We start from the raw sequence: 25,253 nt of genomic DNA, 5'->3' as shown, positions 1-25,253 counted from the left end.
GTCACTTTCCCACCGCAGCAGAGGTGACTGTAAGAAATAAATAGTCAGATATGAAGTTGTGTTTGTGTTTCATTGACAAAAAATGCATTAGAACATGTTCAACTCATCTCAGCATTAAACCTGTTGAAGCTCAGTGTCCATTAACTTCAATGGGGCGACAGAGAAAACTAGATGGTCATTGGATAAGTGCTGCGATGATGTCAGCGTCTCTGGGAGCAGTGGGCGGGGCCTGGATGATGGGCTTCTGCATGATGATTGGAGGATCTGTGTAAAGGCTGGATCCCTTTTTTGATTGACAGCTATGTTAAAATATACAACAACCGGCGCCTGAGGTTTACTGTAAAGAGTTCAGTCCCAGTGTCTGGCTGTCAACCATGCCTCAGCTCAGATATTTTTATATGCTGCAGTTTATTTGAACTCGATTTATATTCGAGAAAGTGAAAGTACAGAATACAGTTGTTTAAGATTGTGTGTGGTAATTTTAATCATAATTTCTAAAAGAATAACAATTAGTTAAAAGAATATTTTTATCAGTAATTTTTTTTTTTTATCAAGACATTTCAGGCGACCCTATTTGAATTCCAGGCGACCCCACGTGGGGTCCCGACCCGAAGGTTGAAAACATTGCATTAAAACCAGCCAAGTGTTAATTGAAACCAAAGTGTTACAAGTTTAAAGCTTTTTTGTTTACTACATAATTTCAAATGTGTTCTTTCAAAGTTATGATCTCTTCAGTTTGAATCTACAATGTAGAAAGTGATAAAAATAAAGAAATACCATTGAATAAGAAGGTTTGTCCAAACTTTTGACTGGTCGTGTAATTCTCACTCTTTCTTGTTCAAGTTTATCTAGTTTTCCATTTAATTATTTAATTAGTTTGTTGATTTATTCACATTGTAGGCTGGGTTTATGATGTAGGTCAATAATGTGCTTCCCCCCTTTAAAGAGCAGCAGCTGCCACCGCACCACACAAACACACACACAAGTATCAGATTAAAGCTGTTCAACAAACACTCACCCTCTTCTCGTCCGTGACGATGTAGTGGCGTCCATGTTTCTTGGTCAGATGTGGAGCCAGGACGTCGAAGCGCCGGCGGAACTCAGAGAAGACCATGTGGTCTGGATATCCTGGAGGGGGACACACACACACCGAGGGTCAGAGTCCAAAACACACACACACACAAAAAAAATACAAATCCAGAGGTGACGGAGGAGGCTGCAGCAGGGCGACTTTTTATTTTGAGAAGAAATGAAACCAGAAAAGAAACAAAGCATAAAAAAGGCGATTTAAGAATAAAAAGACAAAGGTTTTTGGAGGAGAAGTTGAAGGTCACAGAGGGTTTTGTTGTTAGCGGGCCTGTGGGAGGACAAAGGGCTGAAGGACCTGAAGGCAGCGCGTCTGAATAATTGGACAGAAACGGGGTTGATGGTTATTGGATGGCTTTCAAGTTCTCTGTTTCTGGAAGTTTCATCACGTTTCATCAGCGGCTTCAAATGAAAAAAGAAAAGTCCCACGAGGTGCAGATCTCTCTCTCTCTCTCCACTTTCTGTACCGTTTTTCTAACTGAGCCAGAGGGGCCGCTCGCGTGATCGATAACGTGTTTGAAATTCTCCTTTTGCCATTTTAATCCCACAGACAGACAGACGGACGGAGGGACGGACGGTGACCTCACCTTGCCTGTAGATGCGCAGCGCGTCCAGCAGCTTGGATCCTCGGAGCTGAGCCCTCAGCAGCCCCACGTCCAGGGTCATGAGGCCGGAGTCGGCGCTCTCACCGTGCGTCACTCGGGGCTCACCGCCTCCACCCACCGCCTCGGCTTTGGGCAGCAGGCAGTGGACGAAGTGAACCCTGGAGCGACGCACCATGTCAATCAGAGCATCCTGCAGACACACAGGGAGAGAGGGATAACTCATCAGTGTATGTACTAGGGGTGGGAATCTTTAATTTACTATGTCACGATTCAATTTGATTCAGATTTTTGGGGCTATGATTCGATTCAAAATCTATTTTCGATTCAAAACGATTTGATTCCTAATGATTTCTGCTTCAGTCTATCGGTGTGCAAAGGATCCTCATGATCTACTCCAGTCTGCTTTGCAAGACAGAATGACTAAAGTGTCTTTTTCACATTTTTTGAGTTTTAAACATTTATCCATGCTTAGACGTAATTGTTGAAACTGTTGCATGAAAGCAATATCACATATATATATAACAAAATTAAAAGTGCCTCTTTATGTATTGAAGTTTGACTTGCATGTCTCTCTCACTATCTTTGATTATTGTATTGTACTTTATTTTTTCATTATTATTGTCATTGTTATTATTACTTTTTCTATTATTATTATTATTTCCAATTCTCTATTGTCCTGCCATGTCCTGTCATTTTATTTTTACTTTACCACCTTGTGGACAATTTTCCCCTGATTTGATTATGTTGTGTCAGTTTGTCACTGTAACTTTGTTCTTGGAAAAAAGCAAAAATAAAATATTCAAAAAAAAGAAAAAGAAATCCTTAGCGAGGTCTGAAAAAGTCAAACCGAGCTCTGGTAGTTGATGTCACAATCTGACAAATAATGTTCCAGGACAACTCAAGCTTTTCCAGGACATTTGACTTTTTTTTTTCACCTCCAAGTGTTTTCCATGACTGGAAAATTACACAACAATTTTCCTGGGTTTTCTAGGTTTTCCAGGACGCATGGCGGCGACCCGAGTCACATCAGCCGTTGTCGGTGTGTGTACTCACCACCTGCAGTTTGACCTGGATGCACAGGCTCTTCTTCTTGACTGCGGCCACTCCGGTGGTGAAGGTCTTCCTCATGCTGGTGGCGCGGCGCAGGGCCAGCTGCGAGCTTCCCTCCAGGCCGGCGATGGAGCCCGACAGCACCGTGGCCCCGCTGGCCCGGCCCATGAACAGACCGCTGATGTTCTTCCTGCGGTTGCACAAACATGGAACGCCGTTAATACACACACACATACACACACACACACTTATAGTATGGCTTATAGTCTTATAATGTTTTTGAGAAATACTTATACTTCACATAAACCTGTTTCTTTGTTTTTACAACTTCAACCGACAAATGTGAAACATACTGTAGTTATAGCACTAGACAGGCCTCAGGAAACAACTTCACCTTGCCTTTACCTAAAACCAACGCACTCAAAAGGTCAGTTGTGTACAGAGCTGTAGCTCACTGGAACAGTCTCCCCTCACACTTGATCACAACCACGGGAATGTCCAGTTTTAAAATGAAACTGAGAGAAGCTGTGTTTCGTCATAATATTATGTTGCAATAGACTACTATTAAATAAGCAAACATGTTAAGTAGAATTCAAGCATGTTAATACACCTGCGTTGAACATTTATGCTTCAGGTTATCTCATGTACACTCTTCCATAATCATGTAATTATTTTATAATCAGGTAAAAAACTATATTACTCCTCTTGATCGTGTCATGTCTATAATCATGTAACTATTTGATAATCATGTAAAAAGCTGTATTATTCCTCTTGATCATGTTAACTCATTTACATTGTACTACTTAATATGCATTTCTATAATCTTGTTAATATATTCAGGATTAAATGATTTTATGTAATTCTTTGTATAAACACTGTATTGTTGGAATAAGTGTTTGATTTAATGTGAAGCCCAGGAAGAATAGTCTTCATTTTTATGTAGACTAATGGGGATCCAAAGAATACAATAAACACACATACACACACGTACACACAGGGAGCTGATGTCTGACTGCAGCACTGGCAGGTTGCTCCGTCTGGAGAGCGGGCGCTTGGCGAGCTGCTGCTGCGTAGTTTGGCTCAGAGTCGGATCCGACTCTTTTACAAACCCTGACGGATGCAGACGCTCTGGATTTGATTTGGATCAGACTGAACTCCGGCTGCTGTTGGTTTCAGTCTGACGAGCGCATGCCGAGGAGGCAGATTACGTTTTTATTATGTCAGTTAAGGAGGAGGATTTGGTTTTTATTAATTTATTTTCGTTGTAACTGACAAATTAATTTGAGGTTTTCATACAGGATGTGTCTCTATCGTCAGTGTAGGAATACGCCGCCTTTGTGTTTGGAAAAATGTAGTTCCACAGGAAAGTGATGAGATAAAGACGTGATAATGATCAAAATAAACCGAACACTAGAACTGATCTGGGTTTTTTTTTCTCTGAGAGTTTATTTTTTTAAAAGCAGCTAAATCCAGTTTTTCTGCTGACTCCGCCCACAGCGTCTGCACCGCTGACAGCTGCATCTCAATAAACTAGAATATCATGGAAAAGTCCATTTCGAGTAGTTCAAACTCAAAGTAGTTCAGTCAAAAAGCACCAATCAAATATTGAGTGCATGTAAATGGACATATGTACTTTTCAGAAGGACAATATTTCCATATTAAAAATGCTTTTTTTAATTGGTCTTTTGAAATATCCAAATCTTTGAGAAACTGAATTTTAGGTCTTCATTTAAAACAAATAATTACTGTTTATAAACTACATACTAATGAGTATTCATGTCTTACAAATGATGAATTCAGTGTACTTCAGTGTGTACTTAGTATATGAAATGTTTTAGTCTATGTATAATGGATCTATATAATGTATCAGTTTGACTTTTTGACTTGAATGACTGACATAAATAAACTTTTCATGATCTTCTAATTTATTGAGATGCACCGACTACAGGTAACGTCAAATACACATCAAATAACCTGAATTATGACTTCAAGTGGAGCGAGGAAAGCAGCTCTGAGGAACTGACACCAGAAAAAAATATTTCTTGAAGTCGAATCCATGAGTGGTTTAATAAACATGGCGGATCTCTACCTATCGTCTGAGAAATGCATGAAGTCCCTGAATCGTCTTTTTAAAAAGTTCACATACATTACCATCAGCTTTTCATAAATCTCATCAATTTTTACTGTTTGAGCCAAATGGGATTTTTTTTTTTTTTTTTTTTTTGCTTAAACGATAGTAAATTACGGCGCAGTAATGATTCCAGTGACCTCCATTGTACGTGGCCGGAGGCAGAAATCTTAGAGATGGTATCTTTAAAAGTCTGACAAATAAAACCAGAATGATCCGCACAGAGAGAGAGAGAGAGAGAGAGAGAGAGAGAGAGAGAGAGAGAGAGGTGAGTCAGGGAATGTGTTCGTTCTTAATTTGGGTGAACAACTTCTGATGATTAATCGCCAACTTTTTCAGTCCACGGGCGCTTTCATTACTCCAGCTAGACGGCCTGTGTGGCTGCCATCCCTCATATGTTTCTGCTCCCTAATAGAGATTGATGTGAGGGAGGGTTTAATGTGTGGAGGAGGAGGAGGAGAGTTGAGGATGCTGGAGAAGCGAGCGCCGTGCTCCACCTACTTCTGTGAGTCCTGCAGCAGCGTGGCGGCGTTCTGCGAGGCCGGGTTGTGCTTGGCGTGGCTCAGCCAGCCCTGAGCGTTGTACTCCACCCAGTTGGTCCCGTGGCTGTGGCCGAGCAGGAAGAGGAGGGGCTTCTCCCCACGGAGCAGCAGACTGGCTCCTGCAACACAGAGGACGGCATGGATGTCAGGAGGAGGAGGAGGGAGGAGGAGGAGGAGGAGGAGGAGGAGGAGGAAGAGGAGGAGGAGGAGGAGGAGGAGGAGGAAATGTTCAACGGGCCAGCAGGAGGACGAGCGCTCACCTTTGTTGTCTCCCTGTGCTGATCCGTAGTAGCTGAAGAGTCTCTCCAGCATCGTCTCCTCGGAGCCTCCGGGCTGAACCGCCTCCTCCTCCATCAGCCACAGGAGGCCGCGCGCCTCGTCGGTCCGCGCCAGAGTACGAACCTGCGGCGGACACCGACAGTCAACTCCCTCTGCTTTTTATATTTATCACCTTGACCTCCATGGAAGTCAACAGAGATGTTTATAGAAACATTAACGTGTCACTTGGAGTTAGAAACTACAGGTTAGTGTCGCCTCATGTCTACAAGGAGAACAAGTGGTCCGGTTGATGTGAGCTACTCCCACTTTATTAACAGAAGCCTCCAAACATTTCATCAGACTGAGTGTGTTGGTGCTCACCTGTAAGAAGAATCTAATCTATTATTATTTGGATTATAGTGAATTTATGAATGAATCAATGAATCATGTTGGTATTACCCGCCACACAAGTGCAACACATAAATAAACAACTTAAAGGAGACATGTTCTGCTCCTTTTCCACAAATTAAAATATTTCCCAGGTGTCAGTTTTTCAGTTGTAGAATATTCAAAAGTTAACATTATTTACTAATCACTGTTGTGGTTTAAAATTAGTTGCAAAATATAAATCAAGAACTGTATATATACTACTTTATGAATATTGTTTATTTGACCAGTTTGAATTTCATTTAAATCACATTTTGTTCTTGAAATCCCCCCTGAATCCACCAAACTGCTGGGATCAGAATAATCCTGATTTTTTGGATCAAAGTTATCCCGATCCTACTGAAAAGTTTTGAACAACACAAACTGAGGGTTTTATCCAGATCAAAACCAAGATTGGATTACGTGATCTAATCCGATCTCAGAATCCGTTTTTGGTTTTGAACAACCCATTTTCAAGATTTGATCCAATCCATTATCCAAAATCCGATTGGATTATACCTTTGAACAACTGGGCCCTGAGGATCAAACATCACAGCTCTTTTCATCCTCTCAAAACAGCCCTGTTCAGAACGGCTGGTTTCAGTGTCTGTCCCTTTAAATGCAAATTAACCACTGCTTGCCCCGCCCCTTCTACCGGTCCCAGGTAGGGGTGGGGTTATGCAAATTTGAATCATAGTTACATCACTGGAAGACATCTGAGGGAACAGCTTGTTAAACCACATGGATTCCAACTTAGGGAGCCTGAACATTACAGATTTTTTAGTCAATTCTCACATCAAGACTGAGCTTTGATTTCAGATGTTATCTACTGTAAAATTTCAAAGTCAGAGAGAAAGTTAGAAGAGAGAAAATCCTTCTCCATCTAGACGCGACAGTAGTTCGGCAGATCCGAAACAACCTCCCTCTGTCTCATGTTTAGTTATCCGTATGATGAAGGTAAACCATCGCTGTAATTCAAGCTCAAGCACGACTCAGTGTATCGGAAGTGCTCCTCTGCTTCCCTCCAGTTCTAAGACATCCAGGAAAAAAAACCCAGCAACATCTATTAACAATCATCACAGTCATGAAACCTGTTTAATTAAATCCAGTTGTCTGTTTGATAATAAAAAGTCTATTAAATCTATTGAGAAAACTCCAAGTTGACCTGAAGTAACCAGGCACTCGAATGACCTCGAACTAGAGAGTAAAATCAATCGCACCCAGTCTTCATCGCCTCTCTACATGTGATATTAGACGTCGTCGTGGTTCCCTGATGCTCAGACGGGACCATCATCAGCCTGATATTGTTTCGCCAGCTCCAAGTGTTAAAAAAAAATCGTTGAAACTGTAATTTCATCAAAACCGAGGCGGCGCTGTCAGGGAGAGAAATAAAAAAATAAAAAAACCTGACAGAATGTGATGGAGACATTTTCTGTTAACTCTCCGTGATTTCTGGGGCAAAACCTGCGTCACACGTTGAACTGAGGCCAGTAAATCGACGTGGCTGCTGCTGCTGCTGTTACTATGGAGAAGAAGAAGGAGTCAGAGCTGCAGCACATTCAGAAACAAATCATCGCTTCATCACGGCAATTATCAACAAAACGCTGAGCAAATACCAGGTTTTCTGCAAAGTATCACCAGCTGTGTACTGACGTAGTGTTTCATGGTGCTGAGCTTTCTCTCTTCACAGTATCTTCCTGTACAAACTTCAGTAGGTTTTTGATTTTGCTCAGTTCATTCAGACTCCCTTCTCTTCGGATTATTAGCTGCCAGCAGCCAGTTTATACATCCTGTGAGTTTTAGCCTGGAGCTGATTTCTCAATTTGACCCTTTCTATATGTTTTATGCAAAGAAATATTATCCATATTTGAAGGTGAAGGTGTGCTGTAAACATTTTATAATGTCTTGGATTGAAAAAGGTGAAAATACATGTTTTTCCTTCAAGTACATTTCTTTTGTTTCTTTTATTGCACTTTTCAGTTCTATTTTGTCAGTGAATAATAGTTGGACTGTGCTCTGGGTCATCATCATTAACATTCAGCTGAGCTTCAGGTTTTTCTCTGTTTAGTTTGTCTCTATACAGCTCTGCCAGTTATATTGTTATTCTAATGTTTAATATTATGTGTATTATCATTACTTAACTGGATTTTATTTTCTTGTTTGAACTATTCTCCTAATTTTCTCTGCACTATGCACTTTCTTTGATAAGTGCGCTATAAATAAAGTTTATTTATCATTTGGATTTGTATTTATTTTGATAAAAAATCAGGGGACAATACATATTAATAGACACTTTCATGTAAATACGCAGGATTACAGCGATCAGCTAATTTCCATCCTTTGTCCCTAGGCAGGTTGATGTTAACATTGGGTCATCATGTGGGTGTGTTGGGGTTATATGGATCATGTCTGTATTTTTGAACATGAATTTATGCAAAATGGGTTCAAATAAGTGTTTTTCTATGAGTTTGGTTTGAAACAGATCCAAAGTTTATGAGTTATCCCTCAGGTGGTATTTCATTGGATCAAAATGAGTTCTCGTCCTGCAGCTGCTGTTTTTTTTTTTAAACCGCTGGTGCACACATGATTCAGAAGGTAGGAGGCATGTCCTGCTTTATCATTTAATCTACATAATAGAAGGTAGGCAGAAACTTAAGTCAAAGTTTGGCAGTCTGTCCCAACAGATTAAATCACATGTTACAACCCTAGGAGTGATTTTAGACTCTGATCTTAATTTTATTAACCTTTTTGAAGTCAGGATGATGCTGAAATACTTGTACATGCTTTTATAAGTAGTTGCCTGGATTACTGTAATTCTCTTTTTACTGGTCTCCTAAGAAAGTCACTAAAGAAATTACAAGTTAGCGGCAGCAACTAATACGAAAAAGAGAGATCGCATTACTCCTCAGCTTGCAACATTGCATTGGTTGCCTGTTTCTTTTAGGATTCAATAAGAACGCTCAGGTCCTCCACTGCCTGTCTTTTAACCATTCCTAAGGTGTCCAAGAAAACTGGCGAAGCTGCTTTCTGTTGTAACGGTCCTAGACTCTGGAACATTCTACCCTTGGACTTGAGAACAGCGGACTCGTTAGCCATTTTTAAAAAGAAATTGAAAACGTATCTTTTTAATTTGGCTTTTAATAGGGTTTGATTTTATCTTTTATCACTGTTACTGCTTGGCTTTGTTTGTTGATGATGTGTTGTGTTTTAAACTGTTGTTTTTTATTGTTTCTGCCTTGTTCAAGCACTTTGGGCTGCTTTCATGCATGAAAAGTGCTCTATAAATGAAGATTATTATTGTTATTAATAGAAGACACAAAGACAAACTGGTTCATCGTCAGCGTAATATTTGAGAAATGTGGAGGTCGACATTAGCTCAATGTGATTCATTATGTCTGTCAATGTCCAATGGTTTAGGTTTTCTTTTTTTCCCCCATCATCAGAAGACGAAGACAGAAGAATCGGTTGGAACATGTAAAGGTACAGAGATTACAACTTCTCTTTTGTCTGACATATAAGAAAACCTGACTATTATTAAGTGTAACATACTTTAAATGTATTAAACTCCCTCGAGAAGAATCAAACTGATGAATAATCTTCAGTGAACAACAGCTGATTAACGCTAACCACTGCTGCTCATTTGTCGGCCAAAATGTCTGCATCTTGTCTCTTGGCTTCCTGCTACTATTATTAGTCATTTCATACAGCGGGATCCTTTCTGTGTGTGTGTGTGTGTGTGTGTGTGTGTGTGTGTGTGTGTGTGTGTGTGTGTGTGTGTGTGTGTGTGTGTGTGTGTGTGTGTGTGTGTGTGTGTGTGTGTGTGTGTGTGTGTGCTTGGCAGAGATCAGGCTAAATCTAAATGAGGAGGTGGAACCTGTGCAAACAGGCAGGCTTTGATGAAAATAGAAGGTTAACTGACTCTCATTAAAAGAAGAGATGATGTATTGTGCTGCTGAGACCTAATTGGCAGCCAAAGGTGCAATCTGGCGCCTACGCAGAGATAAGTCTTAATAAGGTTGTTGTTGTTTGACCAGAAATAACAAGCCGGTGATTTAGCTTCGCTCCCTGTATCGTTTAATATCGAGTGAATTATAGTCTGTTTGCCTTTTTTGTCTCACCTCACTCTGTGTGAATCCTGTGCCAACAGAGCCTCCAAATTAAAACAAGGTATTTTATATGTTAATATTCTTGTCGCCTTTAAAGTCTTGTGTAAGTATTTCCTGATCTGATGAACATTTCCAGACCTGCCACCACGATGATTGGAGTTTGTTTTGGTTTTAATCTCCAGCTCTTCGTCAAGTTTAGGGACTAATTAGTGCTCAAACTCCTCATGCAGGGACAGCGTCATTAGTTTTGGTCATAAATCTGAGGTTTGGACAAACCTGGATGATGGCAGGAGATACAACACTGACAGATCCGAAGAGTTATTACAGATCTCCCTGAGGCTGATGATGATGATATGATATCACATCACAGCGATCCATCAAACAGCTGCTGAGGCGTTTCACTCAAAGTGCCACCACTGAACATCAGATTTGTGCACAATGAGATCATTAGGAGACTTCATCAGGGAACCATCAACATGATGTTCACATATTGGACTGGTGGAACATCTGGGGTTCCTCCTCTGGGAACCAAGACTGGGAATGCTATCAAGGTTGGTATCAAACATCTGGAGGATCTATGAGATCTTTGTTGAGATGTTTCAGTCTGGACCAAAGAGGTGAAGCAACCAATGACCCTGACCCTTGTGACTGGGCTGTAATAAACTGTTTAACGGTCTAAGTCTCTGTCAATCAATCAATCAATTATTCATACGACCAGTTATTGATCTGCCAACACTGGTGACTGTTTGGTTTGGAACCAAAACTATGAACTTGTTTAGAACTTCTGTGTTTAGATTCAGAGAAAGGTTTGGTTTAGTTTGTGTAGAAAATCTAAACGTTATTTCAGTCGATCATTTCCCACCTTTAATAAAACCAATTGGTGTAGTATTTTATATCATTGGAAAGCCTGATTAGTCACCTTTACAACGAGGTGCAACTTGTGAGGATTATGCATTTGTGGAATGAGCAACAGAGCTAAACGTGTGGGTAGCTTCTTTGGCGTCAACAATGACAGCATACAAATAAAGTTTCTTCATTTTATAAAGTGACTCTTTGTCAATGGCTTCAAAAACCAACACAATCGAACGAATCGCCTTGTTTACATATACTTCCGGGTAGAAAACCAGCATGAGAACAATAGTGACAGACGAGAGTTTCGCTCATTTTTCACGTCACTATATCACCGTTTAGACTAATCTGATGTTTGTAAAGTCTATAAAACCAATGATTTATGTGTGCACGTTTTTGTAATTAGTCATGGTTATCATAGATTAGCCGGGCTAACGGTTAGCTTCCTGTGTAACTTTAATAACTCAGTGACTCAATAAACGGTCCATGAAAAAAAATTTTTCCAGCAGATATCTTAGTTACAACATGACTGAGCTAACTGGAGTAGTTTCCTGTCATGTCCAACAACGGGAGGGTTTTAACAGCTGACGTCCTGATGTTAGCTTTGCTGCCGCCGTTAGCTTAGCTTCCGCCGTTAGCTTAGCTACCGTTAGCTGTCCCTGTCAGCTGCAGCCATGATGCTTTCTAGACACTGTGATTCCCCCAAACTGAATAAATACAACACATAGCAACACAAGACACACACACAGAAATAGTAATGTTTCTTCAATCATTTCAGATTTCATTTCAGATTTAAGACACATACAGTATATATAGCTAAACTCTCGTTCGTTACTATTGTTCTCATTCAAATTACGTGCTGGTTTTCTACCAGGAAGTAGCCTAGTTGTAAACAACAAGGCGATTTGTTCAATAACGATTCACACAAACTCGCCAGCTGCTTTAAAGGAAATGTACCTTTGTTCTTGGATAAGAGTAGAAGTGTTAAAGGTTAAGGGCTGATCTAACACCATTAAAAGAGACTGTCAGACTGCCAAGACTTGTCTGAATTTGAGGATCATTTGTCAGCATCTTCAGAAGCCATCATCACTATAGTTACGAACACCACTGCTGGGGTTAACCAGTGTTTTTTTTAAAAAAAACAACATCAACTGATGAACTCCTCCCTGAAAGGTTTACAGTAAATCTTCCATCCCTGTTGCCGATGCTGCTGCTCATACTTTGATTCATTAGATCTTAAACTGCCGTGGTGTAGTCAACACCTCACTCACGCACTGTTTTTATCAATCAACCTCAACACAGACTTCTCCTCACAGGTCATTAGAAATGATTAACGCCAATATACATCAGCGCTACCGAGGCCCTGACGCCACACACAGTTGTACCACTAATAATTGCGAAAGCTTGGGGAGTTAGATGATGAGCCAAGAGAGAGAGAGACGCCGACATGAGTGAAATAAATCACAAACTTGAATCCAATTAATAAACTGGAGCAGGATGAATTCCAAAAAGAAATTAAGCAAATTAGACTAAAAAAAAAGAAAAAAGAGCAACGATCACAAAGAGCCAAACGAACAGGACGGAGGCGACAGGCCATAAACAATCACAGTCGACTTCTGTCTCTGGGTAAAAGATAAAGACAAAACAAATGACTGGAAGATGAAAAGCAATATTTCAAATGAGCTGTCCATTCAGTTCACTTCAAAGATCAGTTCAATCTGCGTTGTAGACTGTAACAGATTAATATAATGTAATGTTATAATATAATGTGGTTTAATGTGATAGTTGCAGTTGTTTTATAACTATGAACATGGGTAAACAGGATTAAATAAGATTATGCTTCTTCTTCCTGTTCCTTCATGGATGTGTTAGTATTTCTTTTTTGTATCTGTTGTCTGCACTATTTGATTTGTTAAGTGGTTAAAAGCTAACCAGGTTTTTCTTAAGCTTAAAAAGAAAAACCTTACTTTGTCACAAACGAATGAAAACACTTGATAATCCTGAAGACATGATGAGAGTTTTCAGTATATTTGATTTGTTTTTGCCTCTTCTTTTACTGTATTATTTTCACAATAAATAAAGTCTTCGTTCATTCAAACATTTTGCAAAAACGTATAATCAATTATTAAAATAATAGGATCATCTCAGGCCATTTTAAAATGTGAACTGACTAAAAATTGAAAGGAATAACAATCATGAGGAGAGTTAAAAAGGTGAAAAGGCGCCATTCGTCCTCCGTATGATCGCTCATTGTTTTGGCGTGAACCAAGAGTTTGGACCAAACTATAAAAAGACGTAATTATAACAGATCACAGATCCTGCTGTCAGAGTATTTCCAGTCTGCTCTGTGTTCACCAACACTTGAAGTGAACGCGTCGCTGCTGCAGGAGCGTCGTCGTTGTCGTCTCCAGTCCAACACACACACAGAGCACAGACTTCCTCCCTGGATGTGAGATCAGTGGGTTTGAGCCACACAGCGATTCAGGCTTTTGCCAGATTAGCCCTGGAGCTACGACTATTTGCACTTGCCAGTGGTGATGAACGGGGCTATTTGCTGGCTCAGTCAGGCTACGACATGATTTGCACTAATGTCTCTGAATGAGATTAAAACTCAGGCACAAAACAAACTGCCCTTGAATTGGAGCCTGAACGCCTCGCTGCACACAAACACAAACTTTATGTCGGCTCCGCACAAACTCTGGGCTCCAGCAGGTTTGTTTTCTCCAGGTGGGACACAGAGACATCACATGCACAGAGACAGAGACGGAGACGGAGACGGAGACAGGGAGGCGTCTTGTTCTTACCAGAGCCTGGGTTGATGCTTGGTCAATAGCCGCTACAGACCGCGAGGTACTGCACTCTATGTCATCTAAAGCAAGCTCTATGTTTTCCTAGACGCAGGAGGGGATAAAGGTTCAGGTTAGTAACCTACAGGGAGAGGACAATAACATCATCGATCAATCAATCAATCAATCACAAGTGCAGCTATTCACGTATGTTATGAAATTAAGACATGAACTGTAGACTGTAGATTGGGTTGTGTAAGTTTCCATTGGGTTGTAATAATTAGGGAGATCTATAATTAAAGGGATAGTTCAACATTTTGGCAAACTGGCCCATTGCCATAATCCCTATAGTCATAGCAGTAGGTTCGTTACCTTTAATTGTCGGTGCAAGCTATTTTTAGAATGGCAGAGCAGAGCCGTGAGCTGCTCAGAGCTACGCTACGGAGGCTCATGGGATTTCTTGGTTTCCCTCATCAAACTCATCAAATACACAATCCAACAACTCCAAAACGCTCTGGTGGACAAGTTGTGACCTGCACATTCACCACGCTATGAGATAATAACACAACGTCACCAGACAGAGTTGTTTTAGAGGGAAATACAGAGACTGCTTGATGAAAAACTGTCGCTGAAGGCAACGCGCATCAGCAGTTTTGCATGAATTTACCTCTAAAACAACTCTGTCTGGTAACGTTCTGTTATTATCTCATAGCGTGGTGAATGTGCAGGTCACAACTTGTCCACCAGAGCGTTGTGGAGTTGTTGGATTGTGTATTTGATGAGTTTGATGAGGGAAACCAAGAAATCCCATGAGCCTCCGTAGCGTAGCTCTGAGCAGCTCACGGCTCTGCTCCGCCGTTCTAAAAATAGCTTGCACCGACAATTAAAGGTAACGAACCTACTGCTATGACAATAGGGATTATGGCAATGGGCCAATTTGCCAAAATGTTGAACTATCCCTTTAAGATGACTTGTCTTTGAATGATGTGAAGTACCTGGAAAGAAGGGAGATTATTAAGAAGTTGGATTGATCTGTGTGTGTGTGCTGCAGACATATCTGTGTACATAGATACAGTATACAGCAGTTATGATGATTTATTGCCTCTTTCAATATAATCTGCACAACTAACTGTGCTGTTTCAGCCTGTGAAGTGAATTCAGGACTTCTTCTAAATGTAATTCTTAAATGCATGAGCTCTAATGACTTTCCACTGTGGTGGCGGTGGCGGTGGAGGTGGGGATATCCGACCCTGACCAAATCCTCCAAAACCCTCCCAGAGGTGAGCCAGGAAATGAAAAGTATAAAAAAAATTGATATAATTTTACTGTAATTTGAATGAAGCAAAGATTAAATAACCCATGAAAAAAAAGAAGTCTTTTCTAACTCCAGTTTAATTTAATTAGGGGATTTTGTGCCACCACAGAGAATCTGAGGATAGAAAAAAACAAAAAAAACAACTTAATATGCTAATGTGTAATCAGCTTAAGACTGCGCTCCGTCAGCTCGGCAGCACCTCCTTGTATCTCTCCAGCTCCTGGACGAAGGTGCGTTCGTGGAACAGCGTCTGCAGCCGCTCCTGCGTGTAGTTGTGGCAGAGCTCCTCGAAGGTGGCGCCGCGCTGCTGCTGGGCCACCCGCGGGTTCTGGAAACCCGGCGTGTCCACGATCAGCAGGGAGCAGAGGGAGTGCTGACTGGACTTCAGAGCCCTGAGGGACAGACAGAGGGAGGAGGAGGAGGAGGAGGAGGAGGAGGAAGAGGAGGAGGAGGAGGAGGAGGAGGAGGAGGAGGAGGAGGAGGGGGAGGAGGAGGAGGATGTGGTGACGAGGGGTTCGATGCTGCAGAAGCTGTAGGTTTCATCACGTTTACACTGAACAAGATTTAACTCTTAAACCTGATCAAACTGTGGTTGAAGTTGCAGTTCTGCTGCAGTGAACTAGTTTTAAATGAAGACAGATTCAATTTAGATCTTTATTTGTAATCCACTTTAGATTCAAGATTCAATTGAAACTCCTGTGATCTGGAGTTAACTAAACTAAACTTTTACAGAGGCTGCGTTTTTTTGGAGATGAATCGAGCGAAGTGGAGTTCCTCAGAGACGGATTCAGCCCATTTCAGCTTCATAATGAAGAAGATAGCAGATCACAAAGGAGCTGAACAAAGGAGCAGCGGACCAGAACAACGATGCTCCAACATCACAAGCACTGATGATCCACTAGTCATTTTTCACCTAGCGAGTAAACAATGTGACGTTTTAGTTTTAGAAAATGTCACAAATATGAATTCATTTCCCTCTGCAGTTTACTTTGGTGTTGAATGCCCATTAACTAACATAATATAGTGTACACTGGACTTAGGTGGATACTTATACCCCCTTTTTACTTATTTATTTTATTGTGTATGTATTTAGGTTTTTTTTTTTTTTTTTTGTCTTTCTCCCTTATTTACTTATGTGGCTGTTTTGTTAATTCTTAATCATAGGTGGGTGGAGGTTTGTTCTACATGGTTTGGGGCTTATATACTGTATATGCGTGCTAATATGTATGGAAATAAATAAAGATATTGTTGGGGGGTAAAAATAAATAATTTATGTAATTTTACTTATCACAACTTGGCTTGACAAAACTAAGTTTAAACGGTGCAACAAAGCAAAAACATTTTAAACCTAGTTTTACTAATCTCTAATTAGAGCTAATCTTAGACTGAGTTAAACCTCGGTTGTTGCAATCAGCCGCACAGATATAAAGTCTGTTCATCCACATTCAGAGTATTAAAGTCTCCATACTAGCTGGACAAAATAAAAAAAACACCTACCTGTCTTATTTGAATACATTACCTCTGTATTTATATCAGTGGTTGTGTTTATGTAAAAATCTCACTCTTTGACTCTCAGTCATAAACATAAATCATATTCATTGCCGTGTTAATTAGTAATATTTCCTTGTTATGTGTCGTGTTTAATCTGAATGATGTTGTACAAGGAGCGGGTTTACACAGCTTCATTTACATAACACCACTCAATGGAAACACACAACATTCATTATTGATAATTGGATTGTGATTTGCAATAGAAAGAGTTGAGCTGTAACACCGACTGACTTCTGATCAGTTTCATTTTAAATAAACACTGTTTTTTTTTTCTTTTTGCATTTTGTCCATCACTCTACACTTCACAGAAATGTCTCTCTACCAGCAGAACTGAGATCAGCCCCAACTGTAAGCACTTTTAAATCCAGGTTAAAAACATTTCTCTTTTCATGTGCTTATAGCTGAGAACTTAAAACTTTATCTATTTTATTTTATTTTACTTTTATTTGCTCTTGCTTTTAACTCTGTTTTCAGTGTTTTGTTTGTTTTTATTCTGTCTTATGCTTCTTTTTTTTAATGTTCTGTCTTTATGTAAAGCACATTGAGTTGCCTTGGTATGAAATGCGCTATATAAATAAAGATGCCTTCCCTCTCTTTTGAAAAGTTTTCGGACTCTTGTCTGAGGCTAAAAAACTTCACGTTTGCTTTGATGAATTGATTCTAACACTTTTCCTCTGATAAACAGACAGTGAACACCTCATGACAGAGGTCACAACAGGGTCAAAGTTATAAAAGAGTGAATCATCAGAAGAATAAAGCCAGCGAGGTCTGACCTGTTGATGAGGGAGATGGCCAGAGTGAAGAGCTCCGAGTAGAGTCCCGACGCCATCGCCTCCAGACACTCCAGAGCTGTGACCTTAGAGGCTGAGGGACAGAGGGTCAAAGGTCATGAGAGGAGGTTTCTAATCAAACTTTATCCTCCCCAGCCCCCCCGCGCGCTGCTGCCTCCTGGACGGCCGACAGCCTTGGAACAAACAGCGACAGCATCTGAAGCTTGGCGGTCTGAAACGCTGGCGGTTGGCAAGTAAAAAAAAAACCCTTGAGTCTTGTTGGGCTGCGACCAGGACGCGTCTGGAGGAGTTGGCCTCCAACGTTTGGCCACGGTTTTAGTCCATATACATATCTCTTTTTTTTAAATATACTTCTACAGCACTTCTCCAGGTTTAAAATCATAATTTCAGATCATATTTTATCAGGGCAACACTTCCTATGAAGAGTAATTAATGCAGCGTTTTCACCACATGGTACCAGCTCGACTTGACTCGACTCTACTTATTTCCATCAGGTAAAAGTACCTGAAGTTCTACTTCTCTGGTACCACAAGGTTTTTTTTTTTTTTTACTTTCCTGTCCTGTTTTGGTCCTGCTTTATTATGTCGTCAGGTTTGTTTTGTCCTTTGTTTTCTGTTTGTCTGTATTTGGTCAGTCTATTGTCCGTTTTTTTTTAAATGTGTATGTCATTGCCTGTTTCCATTGAATAAATATTTATAAAGGGAAAAAAAGAGAAAGGAATCATCACTGCATCATTGCATCATCTGTAGGGCTGTTAACATATCACTTATCACTAAGATTTCAACCTCCATCATCGGCCCGTTGACAAGGCGATGCGGTGAAGTTCCCTGCAGCTCTCTGGAGATTCACCTCTGGCTGATTTAATTCCTTTTGCCTCACAGGTGAAATCTAAATCTCGTCTGAGTGTAAAGTGAAGCTTCATGTTTGAACCTCCAGGCTCTGTATGTACAGATGTCACCATGGCAATAAATACAGTGGCATGCAAAGGTTTGGGCACCCCTGGTTTAAAATGTCTGTAAATGTGAACAGTTTATCAAGTGGAAGATGAAATGATCTCCAAAAGGTGTAGAAAAGTTAAACATGAAACACTCTTTTTCAATATTTTCATCAATCTCAGTGTATTATTTTAGTTTTCTACAGTTTTAAAGTGAAAAAGGGAAACAAAGCAGCAGCCTGCGACAGAATTGGAAACCCAGGAGACTTGAGCTCTCAGATAACTTTGATACAATATAATATACTGTATAAGATAATATAATTGATAAGACAAGATATTTACTATTAACACACTGTGATAGTTTCCAAAGGGGGGGCTACTAGCTACTAACTATGCAGGAGGCCCAAACCTTTTTTCCTTTTCTGTCATTTTTGAAAATGTAAAAGATGAAAATAAAAAAATGATCTTGTTTAAAATGTAAAGGGAATGTGTCATCTGTAACGTTATGCCTTTTGGAGATCATTACATCTTCTGCTTTTGACTGTAAACAGAAATCTTGACCAGGGGTGGCCAAATTTTTGCATGACACTGTAAATAGTTTTAAAATGAACAGATCAGTCTGTATTAAATTTAATTTTAGTTTATTAAGCAGCATCGCTATGAGGTAAAGAACCTGGGACCAATGCTGAGTTGAGTCTGGTACCACGTAGTAATTATCCCTCATATTACTTTCACATACTTTAATGCAAAGCTGTGACTGTCTGATCTAACAGAAAGGAGATTCAGGACTCTGGAGTTCGGGGGTTTTACCTGAGCTGTCCCCTTGTCCGGCCTCGTCCTGCGGCCCTCTGAACGAGGTGGAGTGCTGCAGCCCTTTGGTCTGGTGCTTGAAGATGGAGGAGGACAGTTCCTCCAAGGTGCAGCCCAGCAGGTAGGCCGCTTTCTGCGCCCACTCGTGACGGGCAAACTGCCGACGTCCCGCTAAAAACAGAGACAGTGAGAAATGTGTTTAGAATACAAGACGGTAGGTAGGCAGCGAGCAGGACGTGAGGGGAGACGGATAATGAAGAGGACAGGTGCAGAGACGTGAGGAGGGTGGAGGATGAACGGGGTAAAAAGGAGAAGACGCTTCAACTGAAGAAAAACCGGCGTGTAGTCGCTGTCAAGCCGCATGATGCTCCTGCGTTTTCTGAGCCGCAGCTAACATGAGCTGAAGTGAAAACACACTGTAGGAGTACAAACGGAGCATCAGCCGCCGTCTTAGGGCCCTAATTTCTTGGCGCAACTCACGGGGGCGCAGCGAAGCGAGCCCTGACGCAGCTGGCGCAGTGGCATTTTCCTCCAGTGCAACAAGGTGCGCAGCGGATTCGGTAAATTGGCAGACTGCTGTGCGCTGAGATGGGAGTGGTGGCGCAGCAGGGGGAGGTGTCGACAGATTCACCTTGGCGCAGTGACAATTTGTTGCCGATAGACCGCGCGGAGAGTGCGCCGAAAGCTCGCCAGCTCCAACCTGGTCTAATGTCAGCGCAAGGCGAAGCGCAGCCAGCGCAGTGGCAATTTGACTGCCCAGCGCGCAGTGCAGACACGTCACCAAGACCTCACAGGCAGATTTCCACACTTCCAGGCACATTTAAATGCAATTAATAATAATAATAATAATAATCATCATCACAATAACCCCTATTTATTGTATCTGAATCAGCACATACACCTATATCTATATAGATTGTCCCGTCACACTGATGACCATCAAAGGCTTGCGTAATGGAAACTCAGCCTGACTGAATTAACACAGATGAAACCAGGGAGGGACTGAGACAGCCGTGGATGTCCCAAGAGCAGGTGTTGACACTACACACTGTGCCGTTGCAGATGATCAGCTATTTATTTATTTATTTACTTATTGATTTATTAGGGGCCAGCGCCGCATCGTCACGCGACCATAACAAATACAACTGAAAACAAATAAACTATCATCTCTCACAGCAAACCACAATCAGCCTCGGCACCATAGTGAGCAGATATTAACATCTCCCATCTCAGGTAAATTCTAAAGAAAAAAGAAAAAGAGAGACGCTCCGCGATGCCTCGTTACGCACAGCTGTGTTTATGTTGTGATCTGTGCACACGTGTTTAAATATAGGTTACTAAATATGAGTGTCTTTATTAATGGAAAAGGGGTGTGTGTGTTTTGTTTTTTGTTTTTTTTTACTGGGCAACAGCTCTCAATCTGTCAGAGCAAACATCATAACCTCCTCCCTCCCAGACTACTTTTGCACCATCAGCCCGTGAGGTCTGTTCGCGTGACCGGACACTGCCAGCTTGGACTCACACCCCTTTTCCATTAATAAAGACATATTTAGTAACCTATATTTAAACACGTGTGCACAAACAGCTGTGCGTAATGGATGCATCGCGGAGCGTCTCTCTTTTTCTTTTTTCTTTAGAATTTACCTGAGAGGGGAGATGTTAATATCTGCTCACTATGAGCACTATGCCAGGCTGATTGTGGTTTGCTGTGAGATATGATAGTTTATTTGTTTTCAGTTTTATTTGTTATGGTCGCGTGACGATGCGGCTCAATAAATCAATAAGTAAATACATAAATATAGCAGATAATCGTGTAGTGTCAACACAGCAGTAATCCATCCTCATCTTTCATCTGTGCAGCCTTTGATCTGTCATCAGTGTGACGGGACAATCGATATAGATGTGCTGAATGTCTATGCTGTATGTGCTGATTCAAATCTTCTCTTCCACGGTGAAATCAAACGTCCGCCTTGCGCGCGCGGCGGATTTAAAGGCGAGGAGAGGAGCTCATTTGATTGGTGAAGATCTGACTCGGCTGTGTCAAACCCACTCCACGCCTTCTCTCCTCCCTCTATGCCATTTGCGCCGGTGGGAGGGAAGTAGGCGGGATGCGCTCCGCTGCGTCTCGAAGCAAAATCGCAATCTGCTCCTGGCCACTCCCCGTTGGCGAAGCGAAGGCGAGGCGCAGGCCTGATCCGCTCCGCCTGCACCTAGTTCACGAAAATAGAGCCCTTAGCCTCTAATCCAGATAAGAATTTCTCATGGCAGCTCTGTGCGCTTTCTCCAGAAAGAGGTATTTTCTCCTCGCTGAGGCTCGGGCGCTGTGGGATCAGAGTGAAAACTGAGAGTTCAGGTGCTCAGGTGGAAGTTTTGCTACCAGCAGAAGTCTCAGACCATTTTATTAGGAACCTATGCACTGTTTATTTGTATCTTTTTTTAGTTATTTATTTATTTTGCACGAACATATCATTCAAAAATAGTATGAACAATGGGATGTACGAAGATATGAAAACTTCACCCATGAAGAAAGACGAGAAAATAAGGAATAATTAAATGATAATGAAAAAACGTACGTATATAACGTTTATGCGCGCAGGTATCTAATGGGCCAATCGTTAGGCTTCAGTACAGTGATTAAAATCAATTCATGTTCATATGAAACATCTGACCTCAGTGACTTTGAGTCTTGTTCTGTCACATCCCCTAATAAGAATCAAAGGTTTTTAGTTTACTACATTCACTCACATCTTTCTAATGTTCCTAACGGCCCAGTTGAACTCTGGTGTCCCTCAAGGCTCAGCTCTCGGCCCCCTCCTGTTTTCCAAATAGATGCTATTTCTTCGCCATTCAAAGTCGCAATTACTCTTTTTTTCCCCTGTCTGCTTTATTTTTGAGCATCTAATCTGTTTCTTACAACTACGACCGAACTGATGCAAGATTTTTCAGGCCAACACTGATATTAGGAAATTACAACTAACAACACGCAACAATCTCTCAAACGCTCAACCTTTTACTGTTAAACAATGAATAACTTAAATTAATATTCAAAATGGTCTCAGTGCAGCTCTGCAGTAAATTTTTGGAAAATAACAATGTATGGAGGCTGGTGCACACCTAAAAAATCTTAAAAAGACAGGTGCGTTGGAGCCATAGACTGTAAAAAGAATGGACGTAGCACCCGTGACGTCACCCATTGGTTTGGGGGAGTCTGTTTTGTGCCGCTCTACGGGGGTTTGAACCGCGCCATGTTGGATTCTACTTGCCATATTTGGAGCGGTGCGGCCGTTGGCCGGCCGAGAGCCCGCCCACTGGCCTCGTAGCAGCGGTCGCCGGACCTGTCACTCAACGGTTCTGCGCCCTAATTGGCCCGAACTTTAACCCTAATAATAGTAAAACGGTAGAGTTAAAAAAAATTCACCCCCCTCAGAGTGTGTGTGGGGGTAGAAACTATCGGTTGAGACAAAAAAAAATAAAATGTACCAGGCTGTAAATATGTTTTTTTAAGCTGTAAAATCGGCTATTTTAACATGGGGCTCAATTGGAGTTGCTCCCTTCTGGAGCCAGCCCCCAGCGACAGCCCAGGGGATTGCAGTTTTTTGAACGCGGAAGTGAGCTTCACTTCTCAGACCGACAACTGCCCCCTTGGTTGGAGCATGGGATTAGAGTCAACAAGTAAAGAAGGGTCTCCCGCACACTTTAGGACCTTTTTCCAGCAGAAAAAGTTTGAAAAAGGTCCTGAGGACCGAAAGGTTGTTTCCCTTACAATAATGTTTTTTGCAAGTGATTGGACAGTGTTCCTTCGAAAATAACAATAAAATACATAAAAATAAAATAAATAAAAGTTTAAAGATAATATCTCCAGTGGAGAGCATTTCTAAATGAAACCAGACAGTTTGTAGTTCACCTGCAAAAAGTTTGAAGCCACGAAAAAGTCTCGACATCGGTTCTTATCACTGAGACTGAGACTCAGATCAGAGGATTTATCGATCAGGCCTCGATTAGAGCCGCTTAGACTCACCGAGGTTTAACAGCGACTCACACATGAAGGAGCGGCTGCCTCCTTCAAACACGTTAGTATGTCGGTGTTTTAAAGAGCTGAACCGATGTGGAGCAAAACACGTCACTGAAAACAACGGGACGCGAGCCGATCGCTACCGCTGATCAGATCCCCATGAATGTCTGCACGATGGGGGGGGGGGGGGGGGGGGCATCTCCATTTGGTCTGGAGGCAATTCAAAGCCCGTGTGTTCGACCGAAACCGTGGCAACATGACAGCGTGTGCAGCCAGCAAATCAAAGAGCTGAGACACAGAGCCAGGGAATCAACAGGAGGAGCCCCTGCCAGGCGGGAACTTAGTGAGCAGATGAGGGGAGACGAGTGGGGGTTGGGTGGGAAATACAAGTTCTGTGTTGGAAAAGTCCAAACGCTAACTAGAGAAGAGAAAATGAACAAGCGTCACTTTGCGGCGGCGGCGGCGGCGGCTGGGGAGCTGAACGTGGGCGCCATCAGAGAGAAGGAGTTTAAAGGGACAGAGAAGTTCTGATCCCTCAGATTTTCATCTGACGAGGAAAACAGAGGAGGGTGAGACGAAGAGGGAGGGGAGGGAGGGGGGTAAGTGTCTGAAGGCAACAGGCAAACACAAGGGAGGAGGTGAGGAGAGGAGGAGGAGGAGGAGGAGGGGGAGAAACAATACAAAACGCTAATGACTTAAGGCCTGGGAGGAATGATAAAGGCATTAAGACAGAAAACACAAACAAGAAACGGCTCTGAAGGAAAGTTTTCTAAATGAAACACAGTCAACAACTCGTGAGCTCTTTTTTTTCCCATTTACCTTCATCTCCGTCTGCGTTTGATAGGACGCGGCATGCAAACATGCAAGTAGAGAGAGAGAGGGGAGAAGGGAGGGGGGGTTAGAGAGAACAGGTCATGAATCCATCACTTCACAGGTATAAATACATAAACATTAGTATTAAACATCATCATCATCATCATCATCACCATCATGCTCTGAGAGAGAGAGAGAGTTACACATGAAACAACAAGACCCCGGTTTGTATTAGTGGATGTAAATGTTAAAGCTACAGAGGAGGGGGGGGGGGGGGGGGGGGGGGGTCAAGGAAAAGACTCAAGGGAATAAGTAGAGTTGGGATGATAATCAATAATACTGAAGATCACAATATTGTTATTGATCTATAGATTTATAAATATTAGGGGCAGTATATGTTAATACACCTTTCCTTTCCTTTGTTCCTATACTGTTTATGTGTGTGGGGTATTGTATTCTTTTTATTCTGTTTTTTTAAATTGTATTTATTTATTAACACAGATGTAAAACCAAAGTTGATACAGGGAAATAAAAAAAACAAATATAAACACTAAACACATTGGAGTTACTGTCTGTTCCCATTTTCTTTTTCTCAATCAACTCCCGTGCTTTGTTGCTGTTCAGTCTTAAATATTGTCCATTTTTATTCTGTTTTATCTTTTAAATATTTATATTAACCTGATTTTAATGTGAGTTTTTACATGGTGTTTGTATGTGTAACTATTTTGGAGCACAAACTAATGACAATTTTCTGTTCTTGCGATAGACAATAAAGTTTTTTGAATTGAATTGAATTGAACCCGTATCTTTACTCTCTTTTCTTACTGTAAACCTAAGTGATGAGGAAGAAGCTTTTAGGTGAAAACATCACCCAACGCTGCTGCTGTTTCCTCAGTGAGAACATTCACAGGTCAAGTCTGACACCTGGTGGACGTTTGGAGAAACACAACTCCAGTCTGATTGGTTTTATTTATTTTTTTTTTTTTACCTGTGTGAAACAGATTTGCATTCAATCCTGCACGGTTTCCAGTCACCTGAGCCGGGGGGGGGGGGTGTTGTCATTAATGTTGGAGTAATGAGGTGAGGGACATGAGGGGACGGTCGGCGGGACAGAGACGTGATGGACTGAGTAGAATATATCCAAGTTGAAAATGTGCCAAGTTGTATTTGCGGTGGAGTTAATGACTGAGT

At 41.5% G+C, this 25,253-nt stretch overlaps 1 protein-coding gene across 3 annotated transcripts in view; it reads right to left on the bottom strand.

Annotated features, from left to right (window-relative positions):
* The window catches only part of myo18ab (myosin XVIIIA b), a 156,078-nt gene that overhangs the window by 68,035 nt on the left and 62,790 nt on the right, over nt 1–25,253 (bottom strand). For 2 of the 3 annotated variants that reach the window (XM_083984949.1, XM_083984951.1), the window contains exons 14-22: nt 19,238–19,408; nt 17,476–17,566; nt 15,351–15,543; nt 13,855–13,941; nt 5,672–5,813; nt 5,371–5,530; nt 2,745–2,931; nt 1,674–1,881; nt 1,019–1,128 (exon numbers count right to left, since the gene is read on the bottom strand). In XM_083984949.1, coding sequence (XP_083841075.1) covers nt 1,019–1,128; nt 1,674–1,881; nt 2,745–2,931; nt 5,371–5,530; nt 5,672–5,813; nt 13,855–13,941; nt 15,351–15,543; nt 17,476–17,566; nt 19,238–19,408 — 1,349 coding nt within the window. Of the gene's footprint in view, nt 1–1,018; nt 1,129–1,673; nt 1,882–2,744; nt 2,932–5,370; nt 5,531–5,671; nt 5,814–13,854; nt 13,942–15,350; nt 15,544–17,475; nt 17,567–19,237; nt 19,409–24,068; nt 24,081–25,253 lie in introns of all 3 variants that reach the window. The other variant, XM_083984950.1, reaches the window with a different exon arrangement.

Source organism: Trachurus trachurus (assembly GCF_905171665.1).
Source record: "Trachurus trachurus genome assembly, chromosome: 13".
Lineage (NCBI taxonomy): Eukaryota > Metazoa > Chordata > Actinopteri > Carangiformes > Carangidae > Trachurus > Trachurus trachurus.
The sequence above is the reverse complement of the archived record's forward strand: the minus strand, read 5'-3'. Positions and strand labels throughout refer to the sequence as shown.